The sequence below is a fragment of the Eumetopias jubatus genome, unplaced genomic scaffold (genome assembly GCF_037043125.1).
Source record: "Eumetopias jubatus isolate StellerSeaLion01/CBP00866 unplaced genomic scaffold, mEumJub1_p1.0 scaffold_3, whole genome shotgun sequence".
NCBI lineage: Eukaryota > Metazoa > Chordata > Mammalia > Carnivora > Otariidae > Eumetopias > Eumetopias jubatus.
In genome coordinates this window covers 58208335-58227790 of record NW_028274809.1, presented here as the reverse complement: position 1 = coordinate 58227790, position 19456 = coordinate 58208335, and the positions used below count along the sequence as shown (strand labels likewise).

The following is a 19456-nucleotide window of genomic DNA, read 5'->3' as shown; positions in this document are numbered from 1 at the left end:
AGTGTCAGTGCTAGTCCTGGTGGTTCTCTTGCCCATTGTTCCCACCATCCATCTTTACCTTAGAGTAGAAGCATCTGTCTCAAGTAAACAGACAGCAGACTCTGAGTTAGGGTGCAAGTTCTCAGGAAAAACAAGGGATTAGAAAATGGGTGTGAGGAACCTGCGCTAGGGACTGATGCTACCTTCCCCTCCTGTTTTTCTTTGCTCTGGACTTGTCTTTCTTTATCAGAGTAGAACACAGAAAACAGACACTTGCCTTTTCATTTGCATTTATATAGACAATACTTAAATAAAAACCACCAGTTGACACTCTTATCATTCTGCTTTTATTCATTGTCTGGCTAACTCACAAAGACACAGATGTCTAGGGTAGTCTCTACCCCACCATTTAAACTGTCCTGATGACATAGATTCCAAAATGTGCATGTTTACATAGTGCAGTGGTATGAAAAACATTTGTTTTCCTTTACTGTCCCTGACTACAAACAGGGAAAAATTAATTTCATGCCAAAAAATGTTGGGTGCTTTAACAATCATCCCATTTCTGCTACTAAAATAACAAAATTGGTATTACAAGTTAAAATATAAAGGCCTAACAGTGTTTACAAATATGCAAATAATCTGCTACTTAGACATAAAAAGTCAATTTCTTTCAAATCACAAAGTAAGGCACCATTGGATTAAACATTTCTCTCGGCTTCTACTAAATAAAATGCATAGTGAAATAAATACTGAACACTGAATTTTAATACTGTAATACATTTCAATATAAAATGATATATGAATGTTAAAATACTGTATTGCATCTTGAATACATTTATCTGGAAATATTATGGAAAAAAAACCCAAATGTAAGCCCTGATTTTAGGAAGAAAATATTCATTTTTGTGATTTGCCATAGTTGAAGATTTTAGCATAGAAATTATCCAGTTTTAGACGCAATTAGGTTGCTAACTTTCAAAGAAAGGGTATAGGTGTATTAATGAAACATTGACTTAAATACATTCTAAAACTTCTCTCTCCTAGATGAACAGCAACTTTGAGCTGTGACTCTGTTTCAGACCTTAGGATGGTACCTACAAAGTTGGGATATACAAGGAAACTGGCCATGATTACTAGCGCTCACAAAATTCAGACCCAAAATTCTTTGGATCAGACTTCTCTGCCATATTTGCTAGTAAGGCCAGATTTCTACTTTTTCTGAAGTGGCTCATTAGGCTTCATCATAGGGATTTGTATCAACTGTTCATATCCGATCAAAGAATCCCAAATAAAATGATGCTGCTATATGACCTGAAAAATTCTTTTTGGAAATACTTAGCCAAGTTTGTTACACTTTTATATTTCTTGAGTCCCTTTGGGCGAAGGGCCCCAAATGACTATATGAAAGACAGATGAATGGTAGAGGAGAGGAGGGAAAAACCAAGTTCTCTAACATACCAAGCCCAGGACTTTGGCAAGGCAAGTTATAAAAATACAATATATTCAAATGGACAACTTCATAATTTATTAGATATCCCATTTATTAGAACTCTAAGTTCTTTTGCTTTTATATAAATGAAACATTTATTCTATAAATAGGAATGCTTCTTTCAAATTTTTCTTTGGATTGATTTCTTGTTAGCATCTCCCAGTAATACATGAACAATACACTGAAACCATGATACAGAGTTTAGGTATACATATACATATGTGGTTGTGTGCTTTTAAAAAATAAGTAATGATAATTTTAAACATAATCAACCAGATAAAACATCTAAATGGAAATATTTTTTTTCCCAAATCTATAGCTAGATTTAAAAGTCCCAGTAAAGTTTTGTAAACAAAATAATACAAAAAAAGGGCAAGCCTGGCTCATCCCTATGGTCCTTTCATGGAACTTTATTTGCATAGATCCAAGGCAAGTGATTCTCCCGGATAGAGGCAAGACAAATTCTCTTCAATTTGTAGTAGCTATCTCTCTCAACCCCATACACATCAGATTTAGACTTTTACAGTTTGCCCATCAATTCAAACCTGCTTCCTTCCTCCACGTTTCCAATTGGCTACCTTTTCCTGACTTTCCCCCACAGCTACAGAGCCTACGAGCCTCCCTGGCATGGAGATGCATGCTGGGCGGCAGAGGAATGAAGTGTAAGGCAGGGGTCCAATGGACAGGTGAACTCAAAGCAGCTGGCTCTGAGTCCCCAAGCCCCAGCTGGCTTTCAGTTTCTTTCTAATGGCTTTATTCCACGTGACTGTAAACCCTGTTAGATCAATTTCTGACCTTGGTATTGTGAAGCAACACTTGGATACATACATTAAGGAAAGACGGGAAATAAGGGAGCAAAATCGAAGGTCAAGCTGTTTGCCGAACAAGGTGTTAGGTCCTAACTTTATTTTTAGTTACTTTTTGAATTGCTCAAGCTCAACTTGCCTTTTTTGTTTTTGAAACAAGAGTTTTTTGCACTAGCCTGCAGCTTCTAGACCTGTGCTGTCCAAAACAGTAGCCACCGGCCACATGGGGCTGTCGAGCACTTGAGATGTGACTAGTCTGAATGGGGATGTGCTCTCAAATGTAGGATACACACTGGATTTTGAATACTTAGTACCAAAACAGAATGTGAAATATCTCATTAATAATTGTTATACTGATTACAGGTTGAAATGATAATAATTTGGGTATTAGGGTTAAATAAAATATATTAAAATTAATTTCACCTATTTTCCTTTTTTAACATAGCTACTAGAAATTCAAAAACTGTATATGTGGCTCACATTGTATTTCTGTTGGACAGCTCTATCCTAGAACTTATCTCAGACTGCCAAAGATTGGACATCCTGTAATTGAAAAATTTTATGTGAGCCCTGAATACAGCAACTTGCTTAGGTGGTTCCTGGAATCGGACAGAAAGCCAAGCATGCAAAAAAGGCATGGAAGCAAATAGCTCTCAGGGACTTTAATATTACAGTCTATAGCAAATTAGCTGTGAATGTTTGAACTTGGTTGGTTGAAAGCGAGGACACAATGCATTTCTGCCACCTTGCCACAAAAGCCTCCTGACCCCTAAGCAGCCAACACTGGCGGGCTGTAGCTGAAGCAAGCAAGAGCTTTGAGAATATACACAATATAAAAAGCTAGATGCATTTCTTCACTGCATTCCCACCCCCACCCCCAACACACACATATTCCCACGTCACCCGCCCTTCCTCCCTACTGCCAGTATGAAGGGGACGAGGGGAGACAAGGGGAGGGGGGAGCAACAACAGAAGGAGCTCTTGGGCTCGGGTGAAGAAGAGCAGGCAAAGATCACCTTGGGATGGGAGGCAGTGGTGGGGCACCCCTTTCTCTTCTGCTGGATCCACCTTGATGAAAAAATAGACAAAATATAAATTTTGGTTAGAAAGCTTATGATCTTGCTCGACAAACTAAAGGATGGTCGCAAAAGTACCCACCACGTCACCCTCTATGACCAAGGCTGTAAAGAACAGGGTAAGTAAGAAGTGAAGGGAAGCAAGTAAGGATCTGACTGAACATTTTCTGGAGAGGGATGACCCACCATTGGCTCCTGCGTACTTGCACAAAGTTAAGAAAATTAAAAAAAAAAAAATTACTTTTCTTCTTACCACAAACATAGTACATGTTTATTATAGATTTAGAAAATACGGATGAGCTAAAACAAAACAAAAACCCACCCAGAGATAACCAATAACATGATGTAAACACTTTCCTTTTATTTTCTATATATAAACAGCTCCCTTTTTTCTTCCCCAAATAGGATCATATATAGCCGGTCTGAACATTTTTCAGAACCATTACTATTTATACATATAATTATTTTTTTATTTTTATTTTTTTTAAAGATTTTATTTATTTATTTGAGAGAGAGAGAGAGAATGAGAGATAGAGAGCACAAGAGGGAAGAGGGTCAGAGGGAGAAGCAGACTCCCCGCTGAGCAGGGAGCCCGATGCGGGACTCGATCCCGGGACTCCAGGATCATGACCTGAGCCGAAGGCAGTCGCTTAACTAACTGAGCCACCCAGGTGCCCCTACATATAAAGGACACATTACATTCTGTTATATAGGTATACTATATTTATCTAATCAATTCCCTTTTGTTGGACATTTAAGTATCTTCTGATGTCTAAACAATGCTTTTTTTGATAATAACCATTCTAATGGCTGTGAAGTTGTATTTCACTGTAGTGCTATGTGTATTCCCTTAAATGATTAGTGATATCGAGCACCTTTTCATGTGCTTTTTGGCAATAGGGATATTTTCCTCAGAGAAATGTCTATGCAAGTATTCGACTCATTTTAAAAATTGTTTTTTTGTTGTTGAATCATAGGAATTCTTTATATATTCTGGATTTTACTTTTTGATCAGATACATGATTTGCAAATATTTTATCCCATTTTGTGGGTTGCCTCTTCACTCTGTTGATAGTGTTCTTTTAAAAACTATGCATATTCATGGGTATGAGTACTGGGTTTAAAATCCATTCACAGTTTTTTAAATTCATTTGTCCCACGTACATTTTTTGAGGATCCAACAGGTTTTAGGCATAGAGCCGGGTGCTCAGACGCTGTGAGCAGATCTAGCAGGGGAGGAGTTAGAGGAAGACACTGGCAGCCCATTACCTTGCCTCTTCCTTTTGCCACCCCAACCATGTCTTTTCTTGGGCCCACACCTGAGGAAAGACACATCTGGCTGGAAACCAGTCATCTGCTGTGGAGCCTTGACCATCCGCTGACATACTGTCAGCAGTTGTCACCATGTGGGCTGGCCTGTAGAGCTGCAGTTAGATGGCACAGCTCAGGGCTGCCTGGAGGCCGTGCCAGGCTGGTGCCCCACCTAGAGGCCAAGGCAGCTGCAGGAGCAGAGCAAAACCACACGATAGTACTTTAGTTTTGTTACAGAGATGATCCAGAGACGATCCATTAAGCACACAGAACGCTAGAAATATTTAAAGCAAATCTACAAAAACATTTTTGGGTGCAGTGGACATTAATTCATCAATTTAAGAAATATTTTTAAATGCCTACTACATTTCAGTTTGGGGCCACGTGAGGAAGATGCAGTAGTGAGCAGGACAGTTCCAGTCCTCGAGTCACCTCTAGTCTTAGAGACAGCAGGGTGGGGAAGGGAATGTGTTCAGCTATGAAATTAAGAATTTAGAGGAGGGGGGATGGTTCTACTGACTTAAATATACAAAGAGCACTTCAGTGAGATTAAGAATGCTTACAAGAAACCAGGAAAAATATTTAGAGTCTATAGGAACAATTCCTTAAAGTGAATTCATTTGTTAATGCCCCAAAAGAGAAACAGGCTCTTATGAGATAGAAGCCTCTCTTCATCACACACACACACACACACACCCCTCTCAAAGATATCTGTCCCATGTGAAGACTTATTTTTCACTCTTGTATAGTTTTATTATAGTTATACCTTTTTTAAATTAGGCATCATCTAGGAATGGAGTATTCTACATAAATGAGTTTTTCTAGTAATTAAACTTTTCCTTTCAAGCAGCAGTATTCTGTTTACTTCTGGCATTTGTTCATGGACATTTTCTTAAAGCATCTTCTAATGCTTGGAATTCTTCAGCAGTGGCACAGAGCACAATTTGACCTGTTCTTCACAACCCAACAGAAACTCCTGTGTTGTCCTGTGCTGTGATACAAAGCACAATCCTGTCCCTGTCTCTTTGACCTAAGACTACCACCTATCACGACTCCCTGAAGCCACTGATTTTGCTTCTGACAACCTTAACTTAAGCAGCTATGAATCTGTTCTATGGCTGGGAAACATCCAACCAAAAATGATTTAAGAACTGTGTGCTAAAGAGTCAGCACGCTCTGGGCGCCTGGGTGGCTCAGATGGTTAAGCGTCTGTCTTCGGCTCAGGTCATGATCCCAGGGTCTTGGGATCGAGTCCCGCATCAGGCTCCCTACTCCTTGGGAGCCTGCTTCTCCCTCTGCCTCTCTCTCTGCCTCTCTCTCTGTCTCTCATGAATAAATAAATAAAAAGTTAAAAAAAAAAAAAGAGTCAGCAGGCTCTGCGTATGTGTAAGAAGCTCTGCCTAAGGAGTGAGGACAAGGCTAGGGATGCTGTGGCAGTTACCTGAAATGCTCAAACACTTTTTCTCCACACATTTCTGTTTGGGAGTTTGGTTCTACATCTAAAGCGGTTACAAGCCTGAGCCTCATCACTGATCTATGTATGTTTCATGCCGATTCTTTGTTCTAACCACTTATTGTCGTGAAATTACAGTTTCTCTATTTCCTCTGCTTGTTCACATTTTTGTTTCAATAGAATAGATGCACCTCTTTATGGTTGCATTATATATTTTAGCAAAACCCAGAAACAATCTAAATGTCCAATAATGGTAAACTAAATTGCTGTATGTCGACTTGATGCGATGCTATAAAATAAAAACCATGTGATAAGATGGGAAAGTATTTTACTAAGCAAAGTTATGTAAACCCCACCACCAAGAAACTGTGCTCTATACTTATAATGATAAATCAATCAGAATAATATGGATTAAAAATGAGCAGAGAACCTGGTAAAACGAAAATATATGTATGTTATGTGGAGATTTTATGGACAGATTATAGGTATATTTAAAATTTTCACATAATGCTCTAAAAGCTATAATCATAATATATTTATTTTATTACTTAATTATTATTATTTTAATATTTTATTTTTTTAAGTAATGTCTACACTCTACATGGGGCGAGATCCAGAGTCGCATGCTCCACTGACTGACCCAGCCAGGTGCCCCTAATCAAAATATATCTAAAATATCAAGGCAGTTACAGTGAGTTTTTGTTATAATTATTAAGACAATTTGATTAGTCTCAAAACTAGTAGGAATAGAAGATATTTGTTCTATCTTAGGAAGACCAAAATGCAGAAGGCTGTCCAAACAAGCAAAGCAATACAATTTAACCAATTAGCAAACCAAAGTTATGTTGAGCTTGTAATGACACATTAAAATAATCGTTTCTCATATGCATTCTGGATATCTCCATTTTCCCCATCACCTGTGGAAGGGGAGTTTACCAGAATTTAGATGGCTCCATATGGGGTTCTCTGCCCCGCTCCAGGCAGCCCTCAGTTTCAAGCATGAAGCCACCCAAAGCCCTTGCAGAAATACTCACTCCGGGTTTCACTTCTCGCCAGTTTACTGGGATAACTTTTGGCCGTTGGTACATATGGCTCTGGAGGTGGCAAATCAGAAATTGGATGGAAGTAGAATCTGCTTTCCCATTCATCTGAGGGAGAGAAACAAACAGCATCTTCGGTAACATCTGCTACGAAGACTTACATAGTGAAAGGACAGAGAGCTGCAGAGATCACTTCCAGTTTTATGCCTAGAAGTTTAGAGAAAACCCAGAAATGCAACAAATGTCACTGATCGGCGCATCAGTGAAATACGCTGGTCTGCAAATCAAAGCAAAGACAGATCCAAGTGACTTTCACTAGCGTGATTAGGATGCAGCTAGTCCCTCCCAGGAGCTGGGGGCTAAAGTTTGAGATCCCTTTCTTCCCACCGGTGGGCCCAGGAATAACTGCAACCCTCTCATAACAAAGGCAGAGGAAAGCCACTTAATACCTGCAGACTGTCGGGCCTCTTGCCCCAGGAGACTGTTAAGGGAGGCAGGTAAGGTAGGTAATAAGAGGACAAATGACAAAAATGGCATTTTTTTTTAGAGTTCTGGGATCTTCTAGAAAGTTAACGAACATGAGACTCCAACAGAGAGAGAGGAAAACGATCAGCCTTTTTGGGAAGGGGAGGAGGGAGGACTACTACTTTTAATTTGAAATCATGGTGGTCTCTAATGGTTAGATACTTAGATCAGAGCAGAGCAGTGTGATAACAGTGAGGTTCACAGAAACAAGAAATATTAATGCAAACACACAAACAACGCACACAAATTTACCATTCAGTGTTGCCCTTTGGCCTGTAAATGTTTCCAAGGTCCCTCCCCCAGAGGAGGGACCCCACCTCACCTTCACCTGAAGAGTCTTGGAAGCCATTTCTAATTGATGTTGATGGTGGAGGAGGGGGAGGTGCTCCAGCACTAGGCCTGTCGGGAGGAAGAGGAGGCCTGGGTCCACTCCTGGGATTCTCTACTCCACTCCTGGACGGCAACTGGGGGGTGGCAGGCAGGGCCCGAGATGTGCTGCCATTTCTGCTTACTGGAGGGGGTGGTGGGAGAGGGCCTGGGACAAAAAAAGGACAACATTTAGTGCAGTATCTTACATCTTGCATTAATATTATCATGTCACTGTCAATGTGCAGTTACTGAGTACCTCCTGGATGCATGCCCTATAATTAGAACTTGTGGAGAAATAGTGGAAACTTTCTAGGAGATTTAGCCAAGCAAGGAGTAAGTACATATAAACACAGAACTGCACATATGTACACATGCTGATGTTGATAGCTAAATGGCTGTTTTGGCTTTGAGTCAGTACTGAGATTAGAGATGATTCAGTTCTGTTTATACTGACAACTGTATCTTTTGAAAAACATTTTATAATCCTTTTAATTAGCTACTGAACTAATTACTGTGTTATGATACTTATGAAATAAATACCATTAAAAAAAAGAATTGAAAAAAAGAATAAGCTAAAGTTATGAAGTTATTTTAGGTCTTCAGAGGGACTAGGCTCTTTAAATGCACAGTAGTATTGCTAATTACACAAGCATGCTTCTGTGAGGCATACAATCTGCTTCTAGGCAGAAGTGGCATCGGGAAACCAAGTATCAATCATGCTGAGATTGGCAGGAGTTCCTTCTTGGTTCTTCCTCTTTGGGGAGGCAGATTAGTCAGCGTATGTGGCTGTGCATGCTGGTGCAGAATCCTGACGCTGAGCAAGCTGGTTACCACATGGAACTAAATTCTCTATACACAAAAGAGCACCAGATAGTCATCTCACAACACTCTTGCCAGGAATAAGTAGCTAAAAAGCAAATAAAAAGTACTATTTAAGTCCTTGAAACCATTTTTAAAAAACGCAGTGGTATGGTATAATCAAATTTTTAAGTTCCTAAAAAATAAATTCTTTTTGATAATACAAAAGAAACCTTTCTTCCTTGTCCCATCTTCCAAATTCAGAGGCTATTTGGGTTATGATAAATTAAAAAAAAAAAAAAGAACTCGAGTGTTCCCATGCAAATCAAAATGGCCTTAGTAATTATTCCTGGTCTTCAGCAGTGTGCTTCTCTTGCAAGATGCTGACATTTTATGTAAATACAACATCTTATGGTACTATAAATATGTCTTTTATTAACTAGAGATTCAGAATCCACCTAAAGGCCCTTAAACTGAACAACCCACCCATTGCAGATATCCCTGCCTAGAAGTCTTGGCCCAAACACTTGATGGAGGTGAGAGGCATGCCCAGCCCTGGTTGGTCTCTCAAGGAGTCTTCAGTGCTTCTCCTGGTAGGATTTATTTATTGCCCCATCTGTTTGCCATTGCTGGGATCCCAGTCAGGAGGAGCTGATTTACTGGGGGGAAAGTGTCTTACCTGCTGTGGGTTAACTTCATTGGTACTACCACCACATAGCTGTCACTAAATGCAAACTAGACTTCCAATATTATGGGGCCTGGTACTCTGTAACTTGATCGACTTGATCTCTCCCTTTTTCTGTCTCTCTTAAACGTTCATGCTCCTAGCTCTTGAAACTTCCAGGACCCCTGCTCCAAACCTAGGCAAGCATAATAAGTAAGAAAGCAGATTACACTTTTTTTGTTTTTTTGAGAGAGAGAGAGCAAGCAAACAAGGGGTGGGGTGAGGGTGAGGGGCAAAGGGAGAGGGAGAATCTCAAGCAGATTCCCCTGCTAAGCACGGAGCCCAAAGCGGGGCTCAGTCTCACTAGCCTCAGATCATGACCTAAGCTGAAAGCAAGAGTCAGATGCTGAACTGACTGAGCTACCCAGGCACCCTCAATTTCAATTTCTTATAATAATACTAATAAACCATCATTTATTGAATGCTGTTACCTGCTAAGAATTAAGATAACCACTACACATACTTATCTCACTTAATTCTTACAGCAACCCTGAGAGGTGTAGGGACACAGGAGAGGCCTCTGGTGTTGGAAGATTAAAAACCTCAAGTCAGGTTTTGTCAAGACTCCAAATATGTCAAATGCTAAAGCCCACACCCCTAACAATGAAGCCAAGCCACCTCTCAAAATACAGATGGCCCTTGATGACCTCTCATAGGATCCTTGTGGGAATGTAAGTTGGTAGGAATTTTCTAGAGGTCAATTTGGAAGTACCTTGAAATTTATAGATTACTATGCATACCTGCTCACCAAAATATGCCATTTTGGGGAATTAATCCAAAGGAAATACATAGAAATGTGCAAAAATATTTAGCTACGAGAATATATTCCCTGCATTATCTGTAACAGCAACAATCTAGAGATGGTTCAAATGATTAAATAAAGGTAAATTTGTAGCATCTAATATTATGCAGCCATTTCAAGTCAGGCTATACAAGAATAGTTTAAAATCCTATCAGAAGATGTTAATGAGATTGGGAAATAAAAAGCAAATAACCAAACAGTATGTATACTGTGATACTGATTTTGTAAACATATATATATATGTATATATACATGTTTACATATATATGTGTATATATAAATATACACACACAAGTTTTACTTATTTTTCTTCTTTTCTTTCTTTTTTTTAAAAGTGAGCTCTATGCCCAGTGTGGGGCTTGACCTCATGACCCCAAGATCAGGAGTGGCATGCTGTACTGACTGAGCCAGTCAGGCACCCTCTCAAAACATACATTTTAAAAAGACTGAAAGGATAATAAAAAATGTTATTAATGATTATTTCTGGGTAGTGGTAGGATTATAGATCATTTTTGTTTTCTTTATACTTTTCTGTATTTCCCATAATAAACAGGCATGATTTATGTAATCGAAAGAAATAATTAATATTACAACTATATGTCACAGTCTATCCTATTTTGGGGAAGATTTAATCTGTTGATTTGTCCATTTGGTAGAGCCATGCAAACAGCTCCTCAGTCACTTTGGGGGAAAACCCATAGCTGTTGGATAAGAAGAAAACATTGCATTTCATTCATCTATGTGTTCTCGTTTGTTCTTTGAAGAATACTTAATGAGATGCCATGATGTGTAGGGATTGGATTGAAGGGACTAGTACTAGCTTTTTATATTTGTAGCCTACTGTCTGAGGCAGAGTGGTTTGAAGTAGTGGTTCTCAAACTTTGCAGCACATTATAATCACTGGGGAGCCTCCAGATATCTTGATGCCCAGTCTGTAACCCAGAGCAATGAAACCAGACACCCTGGGGAAGGGACCCAGGCACCACGGTTTTTAAAGCTCTCCAGGTGCTTCTAGCTCATGGTCACCTTTGAGGACTATTGGTTTAAAGAGTGGTGTTTAGGGGCGCCTGGGTGGCTCAGTGGGTTAAACATCTTCCTTTGGCTCAGGTCATGATTCCGGGGTCCTGGGATCAAGTCCCACATTGGGCTCCCTGCTCATTGGGGAGCCTGCTTCTCCCTCTCCCTCTGCTCCTCCCCACCTGGCTTGCTCATACTCTCTCTCCAATAAATAAATAAAATCTTAAAAAAACGAAAAAAAGTTACTCAGTCTCCTCATCTTTAAAACGCAGACAGAAATAGCAATCCCACTTTCCTCAGGGGCTCACATGAGGTCAGGATGAAGTCAAACACGGTGTCACTTAAAAGATTAGAGCAGTCTGAGAGTTCACTTAAGCTTGTGTTGGACTCCCTTCACTCATATGATGATTAGTGACACTCAGGCAGGCTGGGCTGTAGGAAGACAAATCATACCAGGTGGTGACATACCTGATCTGCCTGGTGGGTCCCTCACCGGAGGAGGGGGTCTCTCACTGGGCGGGGGAGGAAGAGGGCCTGTTCGTCCTGGTGAAGTTAAGGGGGTTGTAGACGAAGTAAGGGACAAATTCCTCTGTGGGAGTCTTGGGGTTTCATCAGTGCCACTGGAACCCGGAGGCAGCAGGGGAGGGCCGGGCCTGCTTGGTGGCGGTGGTGGAGGTGGCTGTGAGGAGGAAGGCCTCGGGGTAGAAGGCACTGGGGGCTTGCTGTTCTGAGGGGGAGGCGGTGGGACCGCTTCCCTGTGGATGGAGGGCCTGTTGCCCACTGGAGGAGGCGGAGGGGGGGGTTTGTCATCCAAGGCCCTGCTGGGGGTTGGGGGCAGGGGAGGCCTGTTGGAGAAGGGCGAGGAGGAGCTGGAGGGTGTCTGGCGGACGGAGCCTCCTCCAAAAGCAGCACCTCGGTTTCCAGGGAAGGGGGGAGGGGTCGGCCCAGGGCTGGGCTGCCTGGGGGCCCCAGGCACTGGTGGGGACCCCCGGTTGTGCAGATTTGATTGAATGGGTCTCGGCGTATTAGGCACTGGAGGGGGAACGCTATCAGGCTTTGAGCCCACGTCGGGCCTCGGGGGAGGCATTCGGTTCCTCTGAAGCTCTGGGGGACCACTTCTGTGGCCTGGAGAAGGCACAGGAAACCTCCCTGGGCCACTTGGGGGAGAGAAAGGCTTGGCAGATGTGGCTCTTCCTCCTGGTGGCAAAATCGGGGGTCGGCTTCCTCCGGGATCTGAAGAACAGGAAAAAAAAATCCAGTTAGAAAATTTGTACTCCCTCTCAAAGGAAATCAGAGAACTAGAGTGTATTCTCAGCTACTGGAAGTACTTTCCTAGATGCTATAAAGTATAGGCAACTATTATTTATATAAATTGGGTTCTGGGTGGTCCTTCCTGGAGGCAGAAGAATAGATCACACATTCCTGTGTACCTGCTAGTTGCAGATCCTACAACCTGTTGGCTTTCAAAAGGTTTTTGGAGAGCCCTCTTGACATTACGTGTGGGCAAGAACCAGGATTAAGTTGGAAATGGTTCAGGAGAGATCCCCATTCATCATGAGAGGAGAAGAACAGGATGGTGTTGGTACATGGGATTTCTGCTAATGATTTTCTTTCTCCCTGTCACCATCCCTGTCCTCCTATGGCTGTACCTCTCAGGTTTGAAAAAATAATTTAGCCATGTTAGATGAAAAATTAGTTATCCCAACATAAATATCCATTCGGGAGGGCTTACCTAGTCTCTTTGAATGAAATTCCCAAGAGAAGATGGAAAAATGTAATGGAAGAATTGTAACTGAAATAAGAAAGAACTAACAAAGGAAAAAGAAACAGAGTTCGATTGAAAGACTCAACACCAGTGGTTGGTCTTAATCTGCAAAGAAGCAGGCAACTACACAAGTTTTTCTCCTTACTGAGTCAACTTCCACTTCAACATCGGCAGGACAGAACAACCCTATTACACAATTAATATTAAACTGCTTTGGTTCAAGAAAAGGAACCGAAGTTATGGAAAAATTCAAACCACCACCCCAGAATCTCTTGGAACCTAAGGTAATTCTCCAAAAATGGTAAGCCTGAAAACTTCTACCACTTCAAACATGAGCTAATTAAAATACCAAATATTCACTGTGTACCTGCTACATACCAGCCATTATTCTAGGTGCTAAAGATGGAAGAGTAAACAAAACAGAAATGATCCTGCTCTCCTGTGCTTTACATTCTTGTGGGGGAGATAAATAATAAACCAGCAAACATAAATATTTTCAGATAGTTATAAGTACTAAAAAGAAACTAAAATAGGTCAATGAGATGGAGAGATCAGACAGATGGGGTGGCTGGCTGGGGGCGGCTTTTCTGAAGATGTGACATTTGAGCTGAGGCCAGCAATAGAAAGACAGGGAAGAAGGTGCTTTAGGCAGAGGGTCAGCAGGTGCAAAGGCCCTGGGGAGGGAATGAGCTTCAAGCTGAAAAACCGAGGCCTGTGTGCCTGGGGTACAGTGAGCACGGAGAACTTAGCAAGTGGACTCTGAGTGGCCAGCAAGGGCCAGGTCATAAGGAGCCTTGTAAACCAGAGGACTTCAGATTTTTTTTTTAAAGATTTATTTATTTATTTGAGAGAGAGAGAGAGAGAGAGTGAGTGAGAGAGAGAGAACATGAGCAGTGGGAAGAGCAGAGAGAGAGGGAAAAGCAGACTCCCCACTGAGAAGGGAGCCAGATGTGGGGCTCAATCCCGGGACTCTGTGGGGCTCAACCCCGGGACCCTGGGATCCTGACCTGAGCCAAAGGCAGACGTTCAACTGACTGAGCCACCCGGGCACTCTTAGAAGACTTCAGATTTTATCCAAGGCACAATGAGAGACATTTGGATGGATTTATACAGTGGAGCAATATGAACTCTAGAGAGAATTTTTTATTTCAACTGCAGTACTAGAAAACCACTGTACTTTCCTTGACTGTGTGGTATATTTCTAGGTCACCAACTTGTGATAAATTATATCTTCCAAGTTCAGATTGAAGCTGCAGTTATTAGCCATGTGTACATCACACGGACAGTGTTCACTATATGGATGGTATACTAGGCTGACATATACATCTGGTACACCATTTTGTGCACTAATTTAATTCTATCCTCATTTTATAAATTTCTTTCCAGTTGTCTTTTGCCTTAATTTTTTCACCTATTGTTAAGTACTGAATGTCTGCATTTGTCAGCTGCCTCAATCCTTTTGGCGGGTTTTAAATAAGTAAATTTAAATGTAAATGCGGGTCTGGCAAGACAGAATCTCTCATATTATTGAGTATCTTTCTAGATTTTGACCATCCAATGCTAAACAGTCAGCTAACCCTGAGGATTCAGTGGCTTTATCTTCATGATTGTGAGAATTTCATACTTTCCCAGCAGACATTAAACGATCATAGAATTAGAAATAAAAGTCTTCTAACACAACAAACATTAATACCGAAAGATTTATGGTAAAACTTACTGAGCTTCATGCACTTTGTAAGGTTTTTTATTTGGGCATGACCAGGTTCAATTTTTCTCTCTGCCATTAGGTTCAAAGACAATCCCATAGGACTCATTTCCATGTGTCCCTGCAGAGAATATTTAGAATCACTGGCCCTCAAATGCCAGATGTCTGTCATGCAAAACACCGTTTTAGATTCAGTGAGATTTGTAACTATATTCTGTATAACATGCTCCATAGTGTTTTGGAAAGTGGCTCACAAGTATTTACTATACTAGACAGCTGGGTCGGGCTACCTCACAAAGAAAGGTGAATTTGCCAGGTCACCAGGCAGACTTTTCCAGGGGTGGCCAGTTCCATTTGCTCCTTCTTTTTCTTCCCACTCTAGCTCCCCCTTTAGAAAAGTACAAAAAAGTACAAGTTACCCCGAGGACACTGAGCAAATACTTAACAGCTCCATGGAGCTGGCTGCTTTTGATTTAAGAAAAAAAAAGATGCTAGAGTCTCTTATAAAATGGTGTTACCATCTCAAGCGATCTAAAATGTTTTAAAGGGCACAGTGCTTTAGAGGGGATGCCAAGCCTCCAAACCACAGAACTCTGCCTCATCTTGTTACTAAGAGAGAAAGAAACTCTCCTTACCACCATCCCTGTTGGCTGTGGATCTCAGCTTCGGCATCCCAGCCTGGAATAGTCCTCCTAAGCCAGGTGGGCCACCCCCTCCAAAACTTCCACCGCCACCGCCACCGCCACCGCCACCGCCCCCGGCACCGGCACCGGCTCCTTTAGGCTCTGCAGAGGGAAGGAAACACACTCTCTTCACCGTGGATGAAAACACCACCAGAGGACAGCCCGAGCCCAAGTACACAATAGACAATGCCTGTCAACCAGGGAGCAGGCTTGAACTGGGCCATGGCAGATTTCTGGGATTTCATGAAAACGCAGGATTTTTTTTAAAATTTAATTTAATTTTATTATGTTATGTTAGTCACCATACAGTACATCGGTAGTGATCCACGATGCATTGTTTGCGTATTAACACCCAAGGCTCCATAAACGATTCACCCTCCCCCTAGTCAGAAAAGGACGGGTTTTGTTTTTCACTCCAGGCCAGTCACAGGCCCCAGGGCAGGAGAATCGGTAATAGATGCTGCCTTGCCCCATGCTCCCTGCTTGGCTAGCTGCTGTAGGAGTTACTATATGTATCCTAAGATTTGGCTAATAAAGGAATCTTCCAAGAAAGCAAGTCCCAAGGGAGGGGGAGATGGAAATAAAAGGTGAGAAGGAAGGGAATCGTAAAAATAAAGGGAAGAAAATAAAAGACCCTGTAATTTTACTCCTTGGAAATATACACTATTTTCGTGTATTTTTTTCCTGCTCGTACTTTTTCATTTTATATATTTTTTTCTCAAAATTAAGACCAAATTTACTAAACAGTTTTTAGCCTGCTCTTTTCACTTAACACTTTATTGTTAGCATTTCCCATGTCATCAAATATTCTTTGAAAGCATGAGTTTAAGGGGCTGCATTGTGTTTTAGAGCATGAATATATTGTAGTTCTTTTGACCATCTACTTATTTGATGGCCTTAGGGTTTGATTTCAATTTTCTAATATCATAAAGCCCAACAGTAGGCTTAGACATTTTTAAAAACTCCCTGCAATTGAAGGTGGTACAAAGATTTTGTTTTATTTTGCATTTATTTCCTCTAAACCGTGGAAGAGTCTGAAATGGGCAGACAAGAATGACCAAAAAAAAAAAAAAAAAAAAGAAAGGAAAAGAAAAAGATTACTAAGTATCCTCTCTAGCCTTTTGGGTTATTTTCCTTGTCTATGAGATATTTTACAACTCTGTAAGTTGTCGAAAAACTGATAATAATTGTCCATAGAAATGTAAAATTGTTGTGTTCAGTGGCATGCAACTGATCACAGACGGGTTTACCTATCTGTAAATTCATTTCAGCTCTGATGTGTGTGGTACTTTGAACTCTCCTTTGCACTGGTAACATTATACTGCTTCCCTCATTCATTAATGACTTAAATAAAATATTTGCCGTATGTTCGTTTTATAACTGTATGAGAGCCATGATTATAACCCTCTTTGAAAAAGTATCTTATACAATTTATGACGTATGTATGGTTGTATTTATGAGGTTAAACATTGTTTAAAGTTCTACCCCTTGGAAAACCTTCTAGAGTCTTTGACAAGCAGTACATGAAATCTACAAATCAAGAGGGGAGGACTGACACTTTAATGATATTTAGGTTATATGGAAACATGGTATATTCTCCCATTCTTCTGGTTCATTCAGTCAAGTTTTATAATTTTCCTGATATGGGTCACCTACTCTTCTTGTTAAGGTTACTTTGATACATTTTTGTTTGTTGAAATTGTGAAAGGGATGTTTTTCCCCTTCTGTAATTGGTTATCACTGGTATCAGAAAATTTCATTTGACATCTAATAGACCATTCTGCTAATATTTTCTAAATTAATATTTATAAAAAATTATCTTGGATTTTCTACTAGACATATGGTCTGCAAATAATAAAGGTTTTGCTTCCTTTTGTCTAATAGTTGTATCTCTAGTTTATATAAGTAATTACTTTGATGACTGAACTTGCATACGATATAAATTATTAATATTGCTACAGGCAACCGTAGTTCGCTTTTAATGAACACGCCCTTAACTCTGAAATTACTGACACTTTAAGGCAGGTAATTCTTTGTTTGTGGGTGGCTGTCTTGTTCTCTGTAGAATGTTTACAGCATGCGTGGACTCTACCCACTAGATGTCGATGTAGGAACCCCTCCTTGGCCAAGTTGTGACAACTACAAATGCCTCCAGACATTGCCACACGTCCCTTGGGACGCTGATAGATAGCTTTCTTTTTGTGTTTGTGCCACAAGCACAAAGTCTGAGGTTAGGACCACGCAAGTCTTATTACATGTATCCGATAGCTTTCCATCTCTTCCTATGTTTGGGAATGATTTGTATAGCATTTGCATGAGCTGTTTCTTAAAATCTGGAAGAATTTACTGATAAAATCGTCTGGCTCTAAAGCTTTTTAGAGAGAAAGTCGCTTGATAGTGTTCAACTTTAGTCTTGCTCATTGAAGTTTCATGAGTGAATTTTGGTAAGTTTATGCTTTTTGTAAAAAATTAATTTCTTTAAGATTTTAACATGTTTTAGCATATAAATTCATCACAGTATCCCTAATTTTGAAAAATCCACTTTGAATCTCTTACTAATCTACATTCTGAGTCCTACTTTTATTCATTTGTGTTTTCTTTTTTTCTTGATTAATTTGATCCTAAGCTTGTGTCAGCTCTGCATTTTTTCTAGGTGTGGAGCCTTCTGGGGTACCTATGCGAGCTCTGCCGATAGAAGAAATAATCTGATAGTGAACTGACAAGGATTACTTCACCTAACAAATCAAATTACAATAACAATTTCCAGAAGTATATGCAAAATGGCTTCCCTATAAAAATTAGGGTTTTTTTTTACTAATTTTAACTATTACCAATAATATTAATAATGCCCTTGACATTCAAATATTACTCCTTAATTAATGATACATTTTGGAATAATGCATTTAAACAAGATACCTTTACATGACACCAAACATTCAAAGAGATTGATGCACTATCAGACATCATTCATCAGTTTTCTTAACCTGGACCATCTGTGCATCTTTCAGAGAGAGAAGGTAAAGTAGTTGATGATAGCTAACTGGTTCATGGTCATTTCCTTAGGAATCGCACTGCAGGATAAGGCTGGATTAAGAGCTTTATCATATATAACCATGGTCAACATTTTAACATAGAACCCAGGGAGGCTTCAGCTGCAAACAAGTACAAAACTATGGGTGGACCTTTGCCGCTTGCAAAGAGCCTGTGACAACAGTACCGGTGTCCATAAAGTGCATGGACAACAGGGCATGTGCTGGGTTGCATCTTGTGTCCACGAAGCAAAGTATGTTCCTAAACATCACTGAACAGCTGGAAGGGAGAAGAACCAACATTTCTTTCCATTTAATGGCAGGAGAAGTGGACCTTGAAGAATACAATGAGTTTCTAATAGTGGATTCAGGAATAGGCCACAGATTGTCCCGTGTCCTTCAGTATCAGTGGGGAATTCACATCTACTTCTCTCGAGCTCTGGGTTCCTTCTCCTGGGGGGAAGAATGACTGAGCTCTGCCCCAGAGGCCAGCAGTCTGGGGAGCGCCTCTGGCCCCATACCTGGCACCGGGACTCAGACAGCTTTGGACCAAGGCTCCCCAGAGGTAAGTGGTGCTGGGCTCCACTCAGGGAGAATTTCATGACGCCAATCAGGAGGACTAAGGGATTATAAAATAACCCGATCAGTTCTGGGGGCATTTTGACTAAGAGGGAACCGTGTCAAGTCAAGGGTAAAAGACCCCATAGTTCCTTCTGGAGGTTGGTGTACCCTCCTCTGCAACACATAGCATGACACAGCACAGCAACATGTAAAAGCTTTTGTCTTGGTCTTCCTCTTTTCCATTTTCCTCCCACACCAATGTTCTCACCTAACTCTGAGCCTTCTTTCTTCTCCACCCATTAGGCACTTTTCCTAGAAATT

The 19456-nt window shown here is 40.7% G+C and overlaps 1 protein-coding gene across 6 annotated transcripts in view; it reads right to left on the bottom strand.

Moving 5' to 3' along the window:
* Window positions 1-303: 303 nt before the first annotated feature.
* WIPF1 (WAS/WASL interacting protein family member 1) overlaps window positions 304-19456 on the bottom strand; it is a 76136-nt gene continuing 56983 nt past the window's right edge. For all 6 annotated transcript variants that reach the window (XM_028123695.2, XM_028123690.2, XM_028123683.2 and 3 more), the window contains 5 exons: window positions 15498-15647; window positions 11861-12625; window positions 8005-8217; window positions 7152-7265; window positions 304-3345 (listed from right to left, as the gene is read on the bottom strand). In XM_028123695.2, the coding sequence (XP_027979496.1) occupies window positions 3290-3345; window positions 7152-7265; window positions 8005-8217; window positions 11861-12625; window positions 15498-15647 (1298 nt within the window). In that variant the 3' untranslated portion in view covers window positions 304-3289. The remainder of the gene's footprint in view (window positions 3346-7151; window positions 7266-8004; window positions 8218-11860; window positions 12626-15497; window positions 15648-19456) is intronic.